Source organism: Vulpes vulpes, chromosome 6 (assembly GCF_048418805.1).
Source record: "Vulpes vulpes isolate BD-2025 chromosome 6, VulVul3, whole genome shotgun sequence".
Lineage (NCBI taxonomy): Eukaryota > Metazoa > Chordata > Mammalia > Carnivora > Canidae > Vulpes > Vulpes vulpes.
The window spans coordinates 64,167,703-64,189,847 of record NC_132785.1 but is presented as its reverse complement, the minus strand read 5'-3'; the positions used below and the strand labels follow the sequence as shown (position 1 = coordinate 64,189,847).

Below are 22,145 nucleotides of genomic sequence, written 5' to 3'. Positions count from 1 at the left end.
CGCCTGCGCAAAGAGGCGACTCGGAGAGGGCGGGGCCGCAGAGGTGCGCAGGCGTCACGGGTACAGGCTGCGTCCGGGGTGGCCGTCGCTGTCGCCGGGAGTTTGGGGAGCACAGGCCGGAGGAGCGAGCGTGTAGTCATGTCGGCGTCGGTAGTGTCGGTTATCTCGCGGTTCCTAGAGGAGTACTTGAGCTCCACTCCTCAGCGCCTGAAGCTGCTTGACGCGTACCTCCTGTACATACTGCTGACCGGGGCGCTGCAGTTCGGTTATTGTCTCCTCGTGGGGACCTTCCCCTTCAACTCTTTTCTCTCGGGCTTCATCTCTTGTGTGGGGAGCTTCATCCTAGCGGGTAATGATTCTCTACGTAATCGCAGTAATGATGTGTTTACTTTGGTGCGCTGCTTTTCTTCCCTCGTCACTCTCTTTTATGTCAGATCACCGCCCCGTGAAGTCCCGAGAGGAGCCTGCATTGCCCTCTTGGGTGAATGGGGAAAGTGAGGCTCAGAAAGGTTGCCACAAGCCTGATTCTGGAATTCTGGAGAAACCCCCTTCACGGCGCTGCTCAGCCTGATGATCCGCTGCACTCCAGGAAAACTCCATTTCAGCGTTCACTTCAGCTTCAACATACCTTTAAAATGGGTAGAGCTTTATTTAAGGTGGAAAAGCAGACTCTGAAGTATCTCTCTCACCTCGACCTAATCACTGCTAACCGCTAGTGAAACAGTGTAGGAAATATAAACATAGGTGGTTCGCTTGTTGAATCAGCCGTTACTTGACTTTGGCTTTTAGCTGCCCCTGCTTCTTTCTTGTGGATAAAGCTGTTATTTCAGTATCCTGAACTCCGTTTTTATTCACAGAGCTCTATTTTAGCAGTATTATTCTGATTCCCAGCATTTGATACGTTGTAGACTGCCGCATGGAACAAAAGCTGACCTTTCTTGCCCAGTAGGAACTCTAGTGAATGCTAAGTTCAGCCTTGGCCCATGAGTTAGCCTGCCACCAGGTGGGCCCTTCCAGTCACTGGTATCCTCTTATGTCTGATTTTGAGAACATGTTAGAATCCATTTTTTCCCCCAGTGTGATTATTATCAGACCATCAATTGTGTTTTGAGTTTAACAGAGGGTACTAGCTTTGGAGGAGCGTCAGGTTTCTGTTTCTTGTCCTCAGTGAATTTACAGTCTATTTGGGGCAAAGACAAAATACAGCATTAGAATTGCTCATTTATAGTGGTTCTCAGCTTATAGAGCTGTAGAATGCTTTTTACACAAATGCTAGCTCAGACTCATACCAGAGATACTCCACCTTCTTTCTCAGAACTTAAAATAAGCCTAAGGACTTAATGACTTGTGTACTAGCCTGGTCTGCAGTTGTAGAGTTAATAGCCTGTGAATTGGATGTTTCATTATGATCTTTGGGTTTTGTCCTAGATGACCAAGACTTGGTTCTTTGTGGCAGCATCCGGGCTATCAGGAGTTCCGATGTTACCACCGTCATATACACCAGATAGCCTACCCTGTTTGCTCTGGATATCAGACCTTCTACCCCGTCCCCCTGCATCCCCCCTCTGCCTCTCCCCCCTCCCCCAATCCAGGGTGCTTGTAACTAAAAATTGTATTATCCAGACTGGAGAAGGAATTTTGAGAACCTCTGGTGACTTCCATTTGATGATTTTTGTCTTCCAGGTCTGCAAGAGTAGGAGTGGGGTGGGGCCTAAGTTGATTGAAAAGAAAGTTTCTTGCTGAAGTCATCCCAGCTTTGTAAGCCTAAGGTTAAGAATGCCTCCTCAGGGCTTACATGGAAGACTGATTTACTGAAGAGTGGGTATGGACTACAGTTGTAGATTAGTGTGATAAAAGCAGAAGATTTTTTTTTTGAACAGATAATTTTTTCTTATGCCAAGTCCTATTTTTGGGCTGTTGTAGCTAAAATTGAGTTGGCAGATTCCATTCCCTCCTCCCCAATGAAAAGTCCTAGCTTGCTTTTGAAGAGAATGTCTAGTGCAAAGGCACAGTGATAGTGGAGTCAATATGGGGGATTAGGATTTCCAAAGCTCTTAGATAACAGGTAATTGGGCCAGAGAAATGGAAGTTGCTTCAGGATAAGAAAGGATTCATGAGAATTCATCGTCACCATCAAAGGTTCATTTCTTTTGACAACATTGCCCTTAATAGATCCTAACTCTTCTGCCTTCTGTTACCCAGATCTTCAAAGGAGTTGTTTAATCAGGAAATTTGAAATTTGGGGTTTATCCTTCATTGTGATTGTTGGGAAGGGAAGCCTTTTATCTATTTATGGTGCTGGGTTTCTCATTTTCGGGTGGTTTTTTCCCTGTTGGAAGAGCCCCGTTTAGTTGGAGAATGGGAATTGTAGGAGATTATGTTCAATGTTTACGTAGTGCTGGATGCTAGAGCTTTGACAGGGTCATGCCAAGGATTTTATTCTGTAGGTAGTAGAAAAGCTAAGGATTTTTAAAGATTTTTAAGTTAAATTAATTAATTTTTAAAGAAGATTTTATTTATCTGAGCGAGAGAGACACAGAGATAGTGAGAGAGAGCACGAGCAGAGAGGGAGAAGCAAGGCTCCCTGCTCAGCAGGGAGCCTTATGCAGGGCCCAGGTCCCATGAGCTGAAGGCAGACACCTAACCGGCTGAGCCATGCAGGTGCCCCAAATTTAATTTATTTTTAAAAGTTTAGTTAAGCAATCTCTATACCCAACATGTGGCTTGAACTCACAACCCTGAGACCCAAGAGTTGCATGCTTTTCTGACTGAGCCAGCCAGGTGTCCTGTGTCCACTGGGAGAGACAGATTAAAAAAAAAACAAAAATCCAAGTAAGGGAGAGACTTAGAATTGGTGTTAGCCTACACTAGATGAATTGGAGGGAATGTTACTTAGTTTAGTTTCCTAATTTCTTTTTGGCAGGCTATTTTCTTCCATTCCTCCTGCATGTATTAGTTAAGCATATGCTCTTTGGAAATTGATCAGTATATTTTTAACCAATATAGAATGCTATACACTTTTAAAAAGCCTGGTGTTATTTGGTCTTATTGAAAATGATCTGTTTTCTTCTATTACCTGATGGCTGGAAGACTTAACCATGGTTTTAAGGAGCCAGAGATAGAAAATTGCTGTTGAGAAATCTTTTTTTTTTTTTTTTTTTTGAATCAAAAGTGTAAAAGATAGTAAACTTTAAAAGACAAATTTCAAATTTCCTTAGCTATTTATTTTATAGTTAGATATCTCTAGCTGGGGACATCTGTCCCTTTGTTAAAGTAACATCCCGGGTTGGCAGCCCTTCTAGTTTCCTTTTTTACCTAAGTGAAATCCCTCTTCTCATTCAGAGTGCTATTTAAGAGATAAGTGGAAAACATGAAGACTTTTTAAAACATCTTTGATCTTGAAACCAGTTTAGTCATTTTTACAACTTTGATCTATTTTATTTTCTGATTTATATGAAACAATTTTGGATTTTTAAAAAAAGACTTATTTATTTCAGAGAGAGAGCATGCACACGTTAGAGGAGGGGAGGGACAGAGGGGAGAGAGAGAATCTTGAGCAGACTCCCTATGGAGCAGTGAGCCTGATGTGGGGCTGGATCTTACCACTTGATACCATGACCTGAGCTGAAATCAAGATTTGGATGCTTATCTGACTGAGCCACCCAGGCTTTTTGGATTTAACAAAAATAGTTTTGTTGTTTCTTCCAGTTTACAAATCCAAAAGCAGTTTGAATTTGAAAGGCAAGGATGCCTAATCCAGAGTATTTTCTGTCTCATGGGAACTATTGGGCCATGTGGACTGGGGTCTAGCATTTCTTTGGGCATTATCTATTAGGTTTATGGGCCCTAATATTATCTACCATAACCATTATCCAAGGGATTGGAAGTTTGCTAACCTTGTGCTTGAGAGCCTGTTTCTAAATCTTTCATACTTGTTGCTAGCTCCTCTCCATCTCTACTTCTCTCTTAACTCTTCCATATTTTCCTTTTTTCCTTTGTTCTCAGTTGAGATCTTGTTTTATTTTATTTTTTTGCTAAAAAGTAGATAGGAATCCTTGTATCTTCCCAGCAAGGAATCATAGCAGCCCATCTGCATCTATACCCCCACTCTTTTACTTCCCGTGATGATGGTTTATGTGTCCTTTTCTTGTCAACTCCTTTACTTGGGCAGAAGATCCAGTGTTCTCTTGCTCCCTCAGGGACTCAACTTCTGCAATTATCTTTCTATTCTACATTATTAATATTTCTTTGTTGGGTCATTCCCGCTATACAATATGCTCTAATATTGTCCAAATAAAAAATGTTTGGCCCAGATGCCCCTCCAGCTGCCATTCTATTTCTTTATTCCTCATCATCAGAGAATGCCATAAAAGAATAGTCTAGTTGCTGTTTCTGCTTTCTCAGTTTCCATTCATTCCTTACCCCACTCTAGCCCCACCACTCTGATGAAACTACTCTTGCCATCTTGCCAAACCTAGTGGCCATCTACTTTACCTTGTCTGAATGCACAGCAGCATTTAGCATTTAAAATAGTTGGCTGCTGCCTTCTGTGTAAAGGACTTTCTTCTTCTTGAAGCTTCTGTAGCACTACACTCTCCCGGTTGTTCCTTCTCAAGTCATTGGTTTTACCTTCCTACTCTTTGTGCTAGAGGCTTCTCTGAGGACATGGTGATAGACCCCTTCTGTTTTCTAATTTCTTTCCATAGATGGATTTAAATAATCTTTCTGTAAATACAATTTGCCGCATTTATGTTTTTAGTTCTGACCCATTCCCTGCATTCCAGATTAGTAAATCCAGTTGCCCACTTGGCATCTTTATTTGATGTCTGGTATGAAACTACAAACTGAACCTTTCCACCCAGCCGTCTGTCTCTTCACCAGTCAGTACGTTGGTTGAAGCCAAAACTTTAGGAGGTTTTCTTGATCCCTTATTTCTGTTATTTCCCACTTCTATTTCATTAGCAAGCCCTGTCTTGTCCGAAATATAGCCTGTATCTCTTCACTTATGTTCATTTTTACTGCCATTGGCTGACTCTTCAGCCTGTGTAGTTCCTCTGCTCCTTTAAGTCTGTAAACCATTCTCTGCTGTGGTTCTGGCAACCTTAACAATGATAAATCAGATTATTTTACTCATCTGCTAAAACTCTGAAATGTTCCATTTCCTAAAGTGTACAAAACTCCACAGGATTGGGCCCTTGACTCCCTTGATCACTATGGTCTAGTCAATCTGACCTATTACATCTAAGACATGTCAAGATTGTTCTTACTACCTGGAATGCTCTGCCCCCAGATCTTTGCATGGTTGGCTCCTATTTTTCAAATTTTGGTCTTAAGCAGCACCTTTTTAGAAAGATATTCTGGGACTACCAAATAAAAATAGCTTCCCAGTCACTCTCTTATTACCTTGCTTTATTTTCTTCATAGCACATATTACTACCTGGTATTTCCTTGTTTACGTATTTCTCTCTATTAGAGTGTAAGTTTCTTGGGAGCCAGACTCTTCTCTTGTTCTGTGCCATGTTCCCAGCACCTAGGATGATGCTAGCACATAATAGGTGCTTAGTAAATATTTTGTTGGATGAATGAACATTTAAGGAGATAGATTAAATTAGAACTGCCTAAGTGAAGCAGGCTGCCTTAGGAGGTAGTAAATTTCCATCTTTGGAAGTGTTTAGGGAGAGAATGGAGGATCCTTTGTGGAGGAGCTTTTTAAACAGATGATCTTTGCCATTTTTGTATCTTAATGCATCTGAGATATAGGACATCCGTGTCAGTAACACAGGCTCTGGGAGATTTGTAATTCTCCACCGGGGATGGCTTGTCAGATTCTGGGTGTGGTGAGTATACTTTGGAAAACTTCCTAGGTGACATCAGCCTCCCCCAGTATGCCCATCCCCACCTCTTGGACATTTTATGTATCAAAATAGGTGTTGGTCTTTATAACTCCAAGGTCCTTCCGTCTCCATAGACTCTCTGATTTCTTATGTTGTCATTAAAATAAGCTGGGTGACTATGGCCACGGTAACCATACACATCAGTTCATTACCTTATTCACCCTCATGGGGAGCTTCTCTTGTCCCCTTGCATTTCCTGAAACACTACTCTATCCCTACCCTCCATCTCAATAGCCATGGTTAATCATTTGGTATCTATTTCTCCAAATTTTTTCCTAGGTTCCAACTAAAAGAAATGAGAAAATAATGATAACTTGTTTTCTTAAGAGAAATATGGAATGGAATAATTTTTGGCTTTTTTTAAACTTAATATGTCTTGGATATCTTTACTATCAACATGTAGAGAATTTATCTTTTTTTTTCCAAGTAATTGCATGAGATTTCATTGCATGTCGATAGTGTAATTTATTGAAATAAATCCCCTTGGTGACATTTGGACTGTTTGCACTTTTTTTTTTTTTCAACTTTATGAACATGCTGTTAGCAATTCTTTGTTCTGTAAGATAAATTCCTTATCCAAAAAGGAAAAAAAAATTAAATATTAATGGATATTGCCATCTCTCTCAAGTGGATGAACCAGTCTGTACTCTCCAAAGCAGGATTTTAATTGGTTGCCCTTGCTTCAATGTCTTTCATATTTTGAAGGGTCCAGGTGCTTGAAAAGATCAGTGGAACTTCCACAGTGTTATTTACATGTTTAAGCATAATGAAGACTGTTGCCATGGTGATGGCCTCTGGAGAACTAGTCTGGTAGTTTTCTGATCTTTGGGTCATTTTCTCAGGTCATTTTCTTTCTTGGTTGGTGATGGGATGGATGCTAGCCTGAAGCAGATTTGGGTTTTCTTAGGTAGTGTAATTATTTAACACAAGCATAAAGATATTTTGGAAAACTGTACTTCTGGAGCTTCCTTTTCATGTCAAATGTGACCATGACTAACGTATCAGGTTGGCGTATTCAAGGATGTAGATAGAATGTGGCTGGAGAGAGTTCTTGGTCAAAGTTGTATAGTTTAGGTCTCAAGTTTTTTGAGAGGAGCAGTTGCTAGAACTTTAAGATCAAAGGTTGTAACTATGAGATTTCTCATGGATATAAGGATTTTATACTCTGTGCTATCCAGTATTATACACATTTTATTAGAAAATAGTTCACAGTTTTATAACATTTTGTCATTCAGCCCAGCCGCTTTGTTACTGCTACCCATTCGAGGCATAATTATAAACTTAAATTGGGAGATAAGAGAGTTCTGAAGATATTTTGGTTATATGTATCTTTTTCAGAGTAAGATTTTGGTTTTTAGCCTGGGAAGTCATATTTTTTTCTTTTAACTTTAAGAAGAGCACAAAACATAAATGAACAATTATGAATTCTTAAATTCACCCATCTAGCCAGCACCCAGAGCAAGCTACAGAAGATGTCCAGCACTCTAGATGCCTCCTCCTTGAACTTTCCCAGCCATTCCTCCTCCCTTGAAAGATTAAAACCAGTATCCTCACCTGTATTACTGTAGACTGGCCTGTGTTAAGCTTTATATAAATGGAATCATACAGCATGTATTTTTTGTATCTGAATTGTGTTGCTTAACACTATATTTGTGGGAAGTATCCATATTATGAAGTTCTTTTCATTGCTGTATAGCGTTTTATTGTGTGCATATGCCATAATTTACCCATTTCATTGTTGAGAGACATTTATATTGTTTCTAGTTTGGGTCTGTCAAGGGTATCATTCTGGTACATGTCTTTGGATGCACTTATGTGTCGTTTCTGTTAGAATTATTGGGACATAGCATATAGATATGTTCATTAACATATGTTCATTAACAGTCATATGTTTTATATTTCTAGATAATCATTTTCATGTTTTGTTTCTTGTGCAGTTTGCCTCAGGATACAGATCAACCCACAGAACAAAGCAGATTTCCAAGGCATCTCCCCAGAGCGAGCCTTTGCTGATTTTCTGTTTGCCAGCACCATCCTGCACCTTGTTGTAATGAACTTCGTTGGCTGAATTATTCCCATTTACTTAATTGGGGAGTGGGAGACTAGAAGAATGTAAGTAGTGATATAGCCCTTGTCCCATAATGTTGCTTTAGGAATAGAAATTGAGTGTGGCTGGTTTTGATTATGGTTACCAAGGTTCTATTGCTGATAAGACATTTGCAGAATTTTATATCAGAATGCAAAGTATGCATTATCATCATGATTCACTGGTGCTGCCTCTCTTGGTCATTGCCTTCCCTTCTCACTGTTCTTGGAAATCATTAAGAGAACAGAAAATAAGTTCCCCTCTTAGTACATTAATTTCTACACCAATAACTCCATAAAAACAACTAAAATTTTGGAATAGACATAAATTGTAAGTTCTTTTTTTTTAAGGTTTTTATTTTATTTTATTTTTTTATTCATAGAGACACAGAGAGAGGTAGAAGAGGCAGAGACACAGGCAGAGGGAGAAGCAGGCCCCATGCAGGGAGCCCAACATGGACTTGATCCCTGGACTCCAGGATCATACCCCAGGCTACAGGCGGCGCTAAACCTCTTGGCCACCGGGGCTGCCCTAAATTGTAGGTTCTACCTACAGATTTGCTCTGTAATTTTTTTTCTGATTTTGATCTCAGATAATTTTAAATGCTGGGCAGTTATCCCTTCTAGTACCTAGTCTAGTGCTCACATCTGATAGATATCTGGTATATGCTGAATGAATGACTATACCCATTTACTAATAATATGTGTGCTAAAGTGGAAGTAAATGAGGAAATTGGATTAACTTGAGAGATTTTAAAATATAGGATGAGATGTATTTGGTTCATTTGCCATTTTCCCTTTATTCACAGTAGAGCTCCTTTTTTTTCTAAATAAACTCTTATGTAAAATCTCAATATATAAAGCAGCAATGGAGCCAGATTTATTTTGATTGACAGAATTGAGAAGCTCTCTCTGCTTGGCTTTTGTTTCAAGTATGGTATGCCCTTGTCTCTATCTCTCCCTTCCAGGTGAATCCTAAATCTCTAAGAAGTACATGAGTGGGCAGCCCGGGTGGCTCAGCGGTTTAGTGCTGCCTTCAGCTTAGGGCCTGATCCTGGAGACCGGGATCGAGTCCCATGTCAGGCTCCCTGCATGGAGCCTGCTTCTCCCTCTGCCTGTGTCTCTGCCTCTCTCTCTCTGTGTCTCTCATGAGTAAATAAAATCTTAAAAAAAAAAAAAAAAAAAAAGAATTACATGAATTTTCCAAACTGAATGTGAACACTATTATTATTATTATTTTTTTTTTTAAGATTTTATTTATTTGAGACAGCACGAGAGAGCACTAGCAGGGGGAGCGGCAGCGGGAGAAGGAGAAACAGGCTCTCTCTGTTGAGCAGGGAGCCTGATGTAGGGCTCGATCCCAGGACCCTAGGATCATGACCTGAGCTGAAAGCAGATGCTTTTAACCAACTGAGCCACCCAGGAGCCCCAACACTGCTATTTTATTTATGAGAAAACAGGCATTCTGTGGGCACACAGCTCTTACTTTGCAGAGTAGGCAGTGGTGCTCTTGGCCTAGTGCTTTTCCAGCACCCCACCTAGCTTACTCATGAATGAACGTGCTTTTGCCTTTCCACTTTGCCTTTCCACTTTCCACTACATAATTTGCCTTTCCACTACATAATTTAGTGTTGTTGCTTTTGGGTGGCAGAGAAAAAAAGAACCTTAGGAAATGTTATCTTGTGGCAGGGAAGAATATCCCAGGACGGACCTATTTCTGTGACTACTTAGAGATCTATCATCTTTTTTTTTTTTTAAGATTCTTGTTTATTTATTCATGAGAGATACACACACACACACACACACACACACAGAGAGAGAGAGAGAGAGAGAGAGAGAGAGAGAGGCAGAGAGAGAAACTGGCTCCATGCAGGGAGCCCGACGTGGGACTCGATCCTGGTACTCCAGGATCACGCTCTGGGCCAAAGGCAGATGCTCAGCTGCTGAGCCACCCAGGCTTCCCGAGATTATCATTTTTATACTAATCAGCAGTATAACACACGAATTAGCAATCATGTATAAAGTCTATGCTATATGCTAAGGACTATAGATGAGTTGTGGCATTAATGAATCCATTAACTTACTGTGTTGTATGAATTCTTTCTGTTACTGATAATTGCCTCAAAAAACAGTTGTTAATTCAGGTAAGGTTTTTTTTTTTTTTTAAATTAATTTATTTAATTTTTTAATTTTTAGGTAAGGTTTCACTTTGGGTAGTGGTAAGTTGACAGAAATGGTTTATTTTGGTGAAAAAGTTTGAGAAGTGCTTCCTTCTACTAGTCTAATACAGTTTAACTCTTTGGAGACCTGATTAGGACTTGCGTTGTGCCCCATCCCTCCCCTTACCATACCTTCTGTGTGCCAGTCATGTCTTGTTACTGGGAATATAAACAAAAGTAAAATGTGGCTGTTAACTTTTCTAGTAGGGGAGGCCTATAAACACAGCAGTTAAAATTCAGCATAGTTAGAGCCACAGCAAAGATCTGAACACAGTGCTGTGGGAGTCCAGAGAAGGGAGCTAGCTATGTGCCATTTGGGAGCAGAGGCAGCAGACAGGGTATCTGAGAATGATAACTCCTCGAGCAAAGCTAGAAAACCAAACCACCAGCGCTGACTTTACCCTTGGCAAAACCTCATGAGTCACTCTTATGCTCTCTGATAGTAACCTTGCTGGAAAGGTCATAAATTTTCTGTCTTACTTTAGATTGCTAAAATTACTTTTTTCTAGATGAGTCATGTGTATGCTTAGGCTGGGAACAGAGCAAACAATTCAAGGATATTCTTTAGGCTCAGGGAGATACCAAATCATGGAAAATGATTTCTTAGGCCTGTCGTGATCGGCAGAGGACTCTGCTGCAGAGAGCCTAGAATTTCAAAATTATGACAAAAACAGAGGCAATAAAAGCAGGCTCAGCAGGAACTGCATACTGCAGACCATATTAAGAACTTAACGGCCACCTGTTCAGCTGGGAATTATGGGCCCAAGGTACAGCAAGAGCCTCCAATCCTAGATTACAGTGTTAAATTATTTATAGAGCATATGCTCATTGAAATATCCTTCTCTCTGGGACACTGCCCAAAAGGTTTTTCACAGAGATCTTTCATTTGATGCAGTTTATACTGTCCCACTTCTAATTTTTTTTAAAGATTTTATTTATTTATTCATGAGAGACAGAGAAAGAGAGGCAGACATTGGCAGAGGGAGAAGCAGGCTCCACGTAGGGAGCCTGATGTAGGATTTGATCCTGGGACCCTGGGGTCACGCCCGGGCCCGAAGGCAGGCACCAACTGCTGAGCGACCGAGGTATCCCATCCCGTTTTTAATTTTTAAACATCCCATCTATTTGCCCATATGTGCTTCTAACTCAGCTCTGTGTGTAGTGTGCCAAGACACTTAAAATAGTTTCCAAGTGAGTTCTCAGTATTTATACCAACCCAGAAGGTAGACTAAAACAGATTGAACATTCTCCATACCTGCCAAGTACGTTGAGGGTTGGTTGTAAAAAGAATAAACATCTATAGTGTACTGTTCTTGCATGAATTGGGGGATGACATTTAAAATGAACAGCTACTCTGAAAAAGGTAAAAAAAAAAGATCAAAAGAAAATGGCATTGAGTTAAAAAATAAAAAATAAATTTATTCAAGGAGAAGTAAATAAATTAACAGATAGTGAGAGCTCCCCAAAGGTCAAGCTTCAAGTGCTTCTTCTGTGTCTTTATTTTCAGATAGGTTTGCTAGTGCCATTTATAAGAGAGTCTGATAATCCAGTCTGACTTCAAAAGAATTTTTTATACTCTATTTTTGCTTAAATTTGTTTACTATAAAGTATCTGGCAATTGCAGAATTAAATGTGTTTAAAAAGTTATTTATCATTGTTCTCCTCTTAATTATTTTCCTTCTTTGCTTTTATTATGATAATTTAAAAAAATACAGAAAAGTGTGGAGAATATTATAACCAACCACTACAAGGAATTAAGATATTGAACCTATTAGGGTCACCTGGATGGTTTAGTCGTTTAAGCATCTGCCTTCTGTTCAGGTCCTGATCTCAGGGTCCTGGGATGAGTCCCCCTAGGATGAGACCCCCATCTGGCTCCCTGCTCTGTGGGGAGCCTGCTTCTTCCTCTCCCTTGCCCCTTCCCCTGCTTGTGCTCACTCTATCGCTCTGCTCTCTCTCTTTCAAATAAAATCTAAAAAAAAAAAAAAGATTTTGAACATACTAGATATTGTAGATTATCAGCTAAAGTTCCCTTTGAATCGCTGTCTAGTCTTCATTCCTTCCCTCTAAAGACCTGAGCTTCATGATGATTTCCTTCAGCCAGAACTATTGTAAAACCCAGATCTATTGGGATGCCTGTGTGGCTCAGCGGTTGAGCATCTGCCTTTGATTCAGGTCATGATCCTGGAGTGTCAGGTTAGAGTCCCACATTGGGCTCCCTGCATGGAGGCTGCTTCTCCCTCTGTGTCTCTGCGTCTCTCTCTCTGTGTCTCTCCTGAATAAATACATAAATAAATATTAAAAAAAGAACAACAACCCTAGATCTATTAACACAGCCTTTTCCAACCTTCAGCTTTTGTGGCCTTTGAAAACATATCCTGTGGTAAAGACCCACTCAGTTGGCAGCACTGTTTATATGTAGCTATCCCAGGGCCAAGAATAAACTCATGACATACATACATATATTTAATATTTATTTATTCATTAGAGATTTTGTTTATTTGACAGAGAGTGAGCAAGCACCTGTCGAGCATGAGTCAGGGGGAGGGGCAGAGGTACAAGTAGATACCCCTCTGAGCAGGGAGTGACGCTGGGCTCAGTCCTAAGACCCTGAGATCATGATCTGAGCTGTAGGCAGCCGCTCAACTGACTGAACCACCCATGAGCCTCTATTTTTATTTTTTAAATAATACTTATTTGAAATCACTTTATTTGGGACACTCGGGTGGCTTAGTGGTTGGGTGTCTGCCTTCCACTTAGGCTGTGACCTGGATCTGGGGATAGAGTCCTGAATTGGGCTCCCTGTGAGGAGCCTGCTTCTCTCTCTGCCTAGGTCTCTGTCTCACTTGCGCTCTCTCTCTCTCTCATGAATAAATAAATAAATAAAAAATCTTTAAAAAAATAACTTTATTTATTTATTTATTTATTTATTTATTTATTTATTTATGATAGAGAGAGAGAGAGAGATGGGCAGAGACACAGGAGGAGGGAGAAACAGGCTCCATGCTGGGAGCCCGATGCGGGACTCGATCCTGGGACTCCAGGATCGCGCCCCGGGCCAAAGGCAGGCACCAAACTGCTGAGCCACTCAGGGATCCCCAAAATCACTTTATTTTTAAGCAACATCCATACCAAACATGGGGCTCGAACTCCGTACCCTGGTATCAAAAGTCAGCCAGCCAGGTGCCCCACTCTTGAAAATGCAGAAGTAAAAAATGCTCCTTATGAGCTTTGGAGTTGCTGATCAGTGTCTGGCACTTTAGGTAGCTGTAAACTGTTTTTTTTTTTTTTTTTTTTTTAAGATTTTATTTATTTATGAGAGACACACAGAGAGAGGCAGAGACATAGGAAGAGGGAGAAGCAGGCTCCCTGCAGGAACCCCAGGATCACGACCTGAGCCAAAGGCAGGCACTCAACCACTGAGCCACCTGGGTGCCCCTGTAAATCTGTTTTGAATGAATGTATGACACAGAAGTTCAGGAGATATGAATATTTTAAAATTTACATGGTATCTGTAAATATTTACTGTGTTGTTTCTTTTTTTTTTCTTTTAAATTTTTATTTATTTATGATAGTCACAGAGAGAGAGAGAGAGGCAGAGACACAGGCAGAGGGAGAAGCAGGCTCCATGCACCGGGAGCCTGATGTGGGATTCGATCCCGGGTCTCCAGGATCGTGCCCTGGGCCAAAGGCAGGCGCCAAACCGCTGCGCCACCCAGAGATCCCCTACTGTGTTGTTTTTTCTTCATGTCTCTTTGTGAAATTTTTTTTCAAAAATTGTCAGCCTATATAACATATTCTGAAAGGAAATGAATAAGGACATAGTTACATTGGGTAACACTTTGGGCAGGAAAGTTCCTGATGACATACATGGTCTCTGGATCTGAGGGAAAGCGAACTGGGAAAATAAGGGACAAGTCTGAGCTTGGAAACATGTTCAGTCTGGAAGGAGGTTGTTTGTCAAATGCTCAAATGCTCATGTTAAAATCTTGTTAGTGTTGCTTTGCTTTTACAATGGAGGCCATTCTCCCACAGATCTTTAAAAATTCATAGTGTTTAATCCTGGCAGGAACCAGGAGACTGACAGGGCTGGGCAGAACAGAACTCTGACAAGCAGTGCTTTCCCCCAAAAATTGGTAATTAGCTTTTTGAATTTATCAGTAAAATACAGTAGTCGTCTCTTACCTGTGGGGGATACATTCCAAGACGCCTAGTGGATGCCTGAAATCAATGGTACTGAATCCTACATATACCAGTGTTTTTCCTATATGCATATACCTGTGATAAGGTTCAGTTTATCAGTTAGGCACAGTAAGAGATTAACAGCAACTACTAACAAAATAGAACAGTTATAGTAGTATACTGGAATTAAAGTTTTGTGAATGTGTTCTTAGAATATCTTACTGTCCTGTATCCATCTGTCTTCTGATGATGGGAGATGATAAAATGCCTGTGTGATGAGATGAAGCAAGGATGGTGATGTGGGCATTGGGACGTAGTGTTAGGCGACTGTGGACCTGACAGTATGACAGGAGGAAGGTCATCTGCTTCCCCTGTGACTGACTGCAGGAACTATGACTATGGAAAGTGAAACCTTGAATAAACGGGTGCTAGTGTGTAGTGTCAGAAAATTAACCTCTGGAAGGGAATCTAAATATTATTCTTTAGGCTGTACTGCCACCTAGTGGGTTGCACATTTCATATGCTAAGAATGTACTACAAAGCAAAAGAAAAGTTGAATGGGAGGGGGACCACTGATACCTTTGTGATAAAATCTAGTTTCTTTCTAGTCACAGGAGGGCAGCAGAGGTCTAAGTGGGCTTAGGTGCTGGGTGGGGGTTTGCTTTACATTCTGACCAGAGGTGGGCAGTGTGGAGTTAGGCACAAAAGGTCATGCAACAGGGATTTCCTTAACCAGGAAAGACATCAAGTGCATGGAGACCCACAGATTTTCCCTTTATTTCCTTTTCTTATTTTGTAAAAAATAAGACCTGTTTTTGTTCCCAACTCCACGGTAGTAATCTTTAATTTTTTGATTAGGGTGAGCTTTTTAGTTTTTATTCCACTTTCTCTTTGACATTTCATCTTATATTGAATTAGATCTAGCCACCAACTAAGTTCCCAAAAAGGGACCTATTCTAAATTTGTAGAACGTATTTTGAGCTAAGCATATAGTATGATCTTTTTTTTTTCCAACCACCTTTTTTCTCCAGTTGGAGGGGGAGTTGAATTCTTTAGCCATTATTAAAATGCTGAATCTACTTATTTTATTTTATTTTTTAAAGATTTTATTTATTTATTCATGAGAGACACAGAGAGAGAGGGAGAGGCAGAGACACAGGCAGAGGGAGAAGCAGGCTCCATGCAAGGAGCCCGATGTGGGACTCAATCCCGGGTCTCCAGGATCACACCCTGAGCTGCAGGCGGCACTAAACTGCTGCGCCATCCGGGCTGCCCTACTTATTTTATTTACTAAAAAAAAAACCCATTCATTAATGACGAATTGGTGATTGAGCTCTATTTTGTATTTGGTCTATTTAAAGCTACCAGATTAAAAAAAAAATCAAATATTGTTGTGTTTATGAATTTCACAGCTGCCCTAATTCCCTGCCTTATTTCTCCATCCTTGCAGCTCAGATGATTCCTACTCCATGTCATCCCAGCCCCCAGGTTGTATAAGAGCCTGTTCTGGAGCCCACAGTGCATACCTCTAATGCTACACTTACCCAATAGTTATGAAATGGTTTGTTTGCTTTCCTCTCTCTTCCACTGAACTCTTTTTTTTTTTAAGATTTTATTCATGAGAGAGAGATAGAGAGGCAGAGACACAGGCAGAAAGAGAAGCAGGCTCCATGCGGGGAGCCCAACACAGGACTCCATCCCAGGACTCTAGGATCACAACCTGAGCTGAAGGCAGATGCTTAACCACTGAGCCACCCAGGCCTCCCTCTTCCACTGAACTCTTAAATTACCTGAAGGCATAGCACGAGGCTAATAGTCACTATGCATATTTGTTGAGTGAGCGTATGAATAAATAATTTCAACTATAAGAAAATGCTATAAAAATAGCTAAATCATAGTTACACGGTTGCTAAGACATGGAAAATGCTGTGGAAGAAGGAAGCCAAGGAAAAAATTCTTAGGAAGGGCTGTAGGGTAGGGCAAAGCATGAGACTAGAAGTTGGAAGACCTGCATTGTAGATTTTGCTCTGTTAACTAGTTGATTGGACAAATAAGCTTGTTTCTTTTTTTTTTTTTTAATCTTATTTCTAAGGCCCAGTTTCCTTATCTACAACAGTGAGGGAATTAACCTGGATGTTCATCAGTCTTTTCCAGCTGCTGCAGCCTGTGGTTATTAGAATTCACGATAATTCCTGTTGTATTTCAGGCAGTTCATACTGTTTGTGTGGATCCTCAATTGATCTTTGCTTTTTGTTTTCTTCAAGTGTTGCTTTTTATTCATATTACCAGATTTCCACTATCCATTCACAGGAGGTGGAAAGTTAGTGTGGCTGTATATAACAAAATGTACAATGTTTGTATAAGGCCTTTTACAAAATTAGATAACATTTATAAAATGTTTTATAGGGCAGCCTGGGTGGCTCAGCAGTTTAGCACCACCTTCAGCCTAGGGCGTGATCCTGGAGACTAGGGATCAAGTCCCGTGTCAGGCTCCCAGCATGGAGCCTGCTTCTCCCTCTGCCTGTGTCTCTGCCTCTCTATCTCTCTCTCTGTGTCTCTCATGAATAAATAAATAAAATCTTAAAAAAAAATGTTTTATAGTTAGCACATTACCAGGCTTGTGGGACTCCTGGTACATACATATGCTCCTATGTGAACATACGCTCCTAGAAATGTTAATCCATTGATCCTCATGGCCAACCCCGTGATGGAGTTAGATGAATAGTAGTATTCCCATTTTATGCATGAGGTAATTAAACCTTGGTGAAGAGGTGCCTTGGTGGCACAGTCGATTTAAGCGTCATCTCTTGGTTTTTTGGCTCAGGTCATGATGTCAGGGTTGTGATACCCAGACCCGCAGTGGGCTCTGCACTGAGTGCAGAGCTTGGTAGTTTCTCTTTCCTCTCCCTTTGTCCTTGCCTGCCTCGCTCAAGCGCAGCGCACACTCTCTCTTTCTCTCTCTCTAAAATAAATCTTAAAAAGCAAAAAAACAAAAACAAAAAAACAAACCCAACCTTGATGGAATTTACATTTTTAAAAAGTAAGCTCTATACTCAATGTGATGCTCGAAATCATGACCTTAAGGTCAAGAGTCTCATGTTCCACTGACTGAACCAGCATTTAGTTTAACTTGTCCAGGCCCTGGAGCTAGTAAGTGACTGCATGGGAATTTGATAACATTTTGACTCTGAACTTTTATATTCCTTTTCCTCTATTATGTTCAGAGACTTGGATAATGGGTATCTACATCTTTTTGTTAAGTTTTCATAAAAATGTTAACATCTTTTTTCAATAGGAAAAGCTTAGGAGAGATTGATAAGATGAAAGTAGGCTATCTAAAATGTTTCTGTGGGGTGTCTGGCTGGCTCAGTTGGAAGAGTGTGGGACTCTTGATCTTGGGGTCGTGAGTTTGAGCCCCATGTTGGGTATAGAGATTACATACATACATACATACATATATAAATTTTTAAAAAAATGTGTCTACAGAGTTGGTCATCTTGGGTTCAGAAGACATGCAAGAAAGATCAGGAGACCTGACTTTATCCAGAGAGGATAATGTTGGCTCAGTGCTCTCCAGTAGAACTCTACGATGGGGAAGTGTTCTAGGTTTGTGCCATCACATGACTAGCCACTAGTCATGTGATTTCGTTTGTTTTGTTTAAGATTTTATTTTTAAGTAATCTCTACATTTAGCATAGGGCTAGAATTTACAAGCCCTGAGATTAAGAGTTACATGCTCAAAAAAAAAAAAAAAAAAAAAAGTTGCATGCTCTACTGACTGAGCCAGCCAACTGCCCCCAGCTACATGTTGTTAGTGAAAATTTGAAATGTGCCTGAGTGAGGCACTGAATTTTTAATTTCATTTTATTTTAACTGAGTTTAGATAGCCATGTATGGCTGGTGGCTTAAGTGTTAGCACAGCTCTAGACAGATCTGTTAAACTCCCAGGTTATTGCTTCCTCATCTATAAAATGAGAGGATCAAACTAGTTGATCTACAAAGCTCCTGTCATCTTTAGAAACACACAATTTCCCTTCTGAAAGTATAGCGATTCAGATTGAGCTCAGAACCTAGAATTTCTGCAGAATGGTCTTGATGCACATTTTCTCTAATTTCACTATTAATTGGGTGATCAGGATATTCAGGATGAGATGTATTTGAAGGAAAATCAGTATTTGAGTGTATCTACTCAGTGCTGGTGTCTGAATAGAGATAGTGCTGGAGAAGAATACAGATTCCAAATAGAAATGACCCCGTCTGGCATTATCTTTTGTATCTCTACAGAGAATAATTATTTTTAACTTTGTGGTGTGCCTGACTTTCTTTTAAGATGATTAGAACAGACTGATCACATGGCACGGTCTTTTCTGCATGGGTGAAATAGACTGAAGAAGTCATGTGAACTTTTCTCAGTAGGTGTCTTCCATTTTGTATGTCTCAATTATCATGGGAGGCAATTTTATTAGTTTCCTAAAACCTTTATCTCCTGGTTAGCAGTTGAAGCATTCTTCTGAGTGTGGCATAGTCCAATTTTGTTGAGTTAACATTTCAAAGAATCTTAGATCCTCTGCTTTTAGAATACTGTCTGGGAAATGTAGTTTTGTCTTAAAAGAAGGGAGCAGATTTTTGTTAAGTAGAATTTTCTGAAAACCACTATTAAAGAGACTTAATCTCATGAGTCATTTTTGCCTTCTAAATGAACCAGTCCCAGTGTCTTAGATTTAACTGTTTTAATACCAGAAAATCTCAAAACTTGACTTTCATGCTAATAAACCTAGGATTTCTTTTAAAATTCTGCGTCAAGACTCCTCACTGAAAAGCCCAATGCTCTAGTCTGCTTACCTTGGCCGTTAGAACTGATGCATTCTGTAACTAGAGAGTTTGCTTTAAGAAATTTGATGAAGTGGGTGTACCTGGGTGGCTCAGTCAGTTGAGTGTTTGCCTTAGGCTTAGATCATGATCCTGGGATCCCGGGATCCAGCCCCACATCGGGGCTCCCTGCTCAGTGGAGAACCTGCTTTTCCCTCTTTGTCTCTCCCTTCCTCTACCTATGCGCTCTCTCTCTCTCTCTCTCTCTGTCAAGTAAATAAATAAAATCTTAAAAAAAAAAATTGATGGAGTGGGGCACCTGGCTGGCTCAGTCCATGGAGTATGCGACTCTTGATACTGGAGTTGTGAGTTTGAGTCTCATGTTAGGTGTAGAGATTGCTTAAATTTTTTTAAGAAAATGAAATTTGATGGAGTGAGTAGGTTAAGTTTTATATTCTTTTTTTTTTTTTTTTTTAACTTTTATTTATTTATGATAGTCACACACAGAGAGAGAGAGAGGCAGAGACACAGGCAGAGGGAGAAGCAGGCTCCATATACCGGGAGCCCGACATGGGATTCGATCCCGGGTCTCCAGGATCGCGCCCTGGGCCAAAGGCAGGCACCAAACCGCTGCGCCACCCAGGGATCCCCGGTTAAGTTTTAATAGATCTGTTTGTTCCTGGTTGGCACTAGGAATGCTTTTTGTTCCCTGTTTTTTGCTCTTTTTTTCACAGTTCAGATGTAGTAATGTTCTACAGTTCTATATTATTTCTTTAAATACCCTTGTTAGTGAAATAAAAGCACCCTGGCTGGAAGTCTAATAAGATCTTTCCTTTAAGTTCTGATGCTAGAGTCTCCAGGTCACCAGAACCAGTATGCAAAATAAGGTGATGCGTTTTACCTGCCAGGGTAGCCCAGCTCTTGAAAGGTAGTGTTTTCCAACGTTTTTCAAGTCATGACACCGAAAGAAGATCGCAGTATTTTAATGACACATTGCAGGAAAAAGGGCTGCTGATGGCTAGAAATGTTGGAGCCTCTAAGGCTAAGGGGCCACTTTCTGGCTGCACCCATGTTGCATTGTGCTAGGCTGACAGCTCTCCTGCAGGGCCTTGAAAGGGTTTGCTGGGTTTGCTGGGAGGGCTTCATCTCACAGCCTACAGATTGCAGTCTTGTGTGGCCAGCAATGTGGCTGCTTCTCTTGGAGTTATCCTCTACCTTCTTGCCAAAAATAACCTTATCTTTCAATGAAAATGAAATTATTTCTTCTATTTTGGGACCTTTGTTAAATCTGAGATTGAGAATTTTTCTCTACTCTTTCTCCTTTGAAATTCTTCCTTTTTACCCCCTATTCTCTAACTGAAATTTAGTCCTTTGTATGTTTTTTAGATTCAGAAAACCTCTTTAGGCTAAGGTGCAGCCCTCCTCACCTCCCAAGATTCTGTGAGCTAGAGAGGTCAGGGTGACTTATATAAAGTTGTGTGCTTTATTGATTGCAGAGCTGGAATTAGAACCCATGCCTGCCACTCCTAGTAAATTTTGCCGTGGTGTGCTTGGGATTCAGATTGGAACATTCATTTTTATGGATACCTCTATAAAATGTTCTGTGAGAAATATTTGCTTTATTCTGGTTGTTCTAGCATGGCTTGAATACTGTCTAGAATTTGGGAACCCCATAGTTGTCTTTGTGGGTTCAGAATTTAGATTGAAGGATTTGGGGCCCTGTTTTCTGGTATTGTAAGACATTTTTAAAAACCTTAGATGTCTCTTTTACCTTTCTTTTTCTTTCTTTTAGGTTCACTTTTTGATTTCCCTTGGATGAGAACTTTTGAGATGGCAACTTGGACATGTGGATTTTCTTCAAGAAAATAAGATTTATACTTAAATACTGATTCTGATTTCAAATGTAGGTGGAGAGCCCAGAGAAGTTTCCTTGCTTCTGTGTTAGAGCAGCTTTGTAATGAGCATTTATTAACATGACCTCTGCTTCCCATTAAGTGTAACCTTTTTGCCTTCCAAATTAAAAAACTCCATGCCACTCCTTCCTGTGCCTCTGGCTCTCTCTCTCTCTTTTTTTTAAAATTCTTTATTGGTATTAAAATCCTTTTCTTTCAGTCCTCTGAAAAGCTCTTTAGGAGTTGATAATTTGCAACTGGGAATCTACTTCCATGTTTTCATTAAGTGTATCTGAAATTAATGACAAAAGGCAGTGCTGACAACCCTGGGAAATGACAGTCCTTTGTCTTTTCCCTGAGGCTGGTAATCCTTTACTAATCCTTTACTTGTTACAGGTGGTTCTGTGCTTATGACACAATGCATTCCTGGAACTGCATCATTAAGCACTTTGTTAGAAATGGAACTAAGCGGGTGCTTCCACATTTACATCTGTTTCAAATGCTTTAGTGGTGAAAAGTGAAATATGTTAAAAAAAAAAAAAGATAAGTGAAATATGTAATATGCAGTGTCAGCAAAATGTAAGTGTTGTGTATGTGTTTGTTGATAGATAACAGTCCTCACCAAACCACTTGCACAAATATTTTCTCATTTTGTTCTTGTAACTGTTTCAGGGGCTCTAATCCTCATTAGATATGGGAAGAAATTGAAGATCTGATCTGTCACTTGCTTAAGATCAAAAGTCCCAACACAGCTTATGTAGAGCAATAGATCTGCTGGCTGAAGTCTAGGCATATTTATATGTATCATGCTAACAATCCTGTTTCCATCTTGGGTGCCATATATGGGACCTAAGCTATGCTGAGAATTCCACTGTTTAAATTTAGCTGACTACTGAGATGATGAGTTGTGCTCTAGAGGTTCTCCAACTTCATGGCTCATTAAAATCGCTTGGGGAGGACAGCCCGGGTGGCTTGGCGGTTTAGCGCCACCTTCAGCCCAGGGCGTGATCCTGGAGACCTGGGATCAAGTCCCCAGTCGGGTTCCCTGCATGGAGCCTTCTCCC

At 40.4% G+C, this 22,145-nt stretch overlaps 1 protein-coding gene across 2 annotated transcripts; it reads left to right on the top strand.

The window, feature by feature from the left end:
* The first annotated feature begins 22 nt into the window (after positions 1-22).
* DAD1 (defender against cell death 1) lies at positions 23-21,230 on the top strand. Of its 2 annotated transcripts, XR_012002091.1 has the most exons (4): positions 28-349; positions 7,832-8,006; positions 8,363-8,518; positions 20,982-21,230. XR_012002091.1 is itself a non-coding variant. In XM_026007491.2 (3 exons), the coding sequence occupies exons 1-2, from the start codon at positions 139-141 to the stop codon at positions 7,960-7,962; spliced, it is 342 nt and encodes a 113-aa protein (XP_025863276.1). In that variant the 5' UTR covers positions 23-138; the 3' UTR covers positions 7,963-8,006; positions 20,982-21,230. The 2 variants fall into 2 exon arrangements, 1 of the variants encoding a protein (XP_025863276.1); XM_026007491.2 differs by lacking the exon at positions 8,363-8,518 and having other exon boundaries at positions 23-349.
* The last annotated feature ends 915 nt before the right edge of the window (positions 21,231-22,145 follow it).

What these genes read in the sequence shown, in the direction of transcription:
- DAD1 (XM_026007491.2), top strand. Translation starts at nt 139, where the DNA reads ATGTCGGCGTCGGTAGTGTCGGTTATCTCGCGGTTCCTAGAGGAGTAC. An exon ending in GGGGAGCTTCATCCTAGCGG is followed by an intron (nt 350 to 7,831) that starts GTAATGATTCTC and finishes TTTCTTGTGCAG; the next exon opens with TTTGCCTCAGGATACAGATC.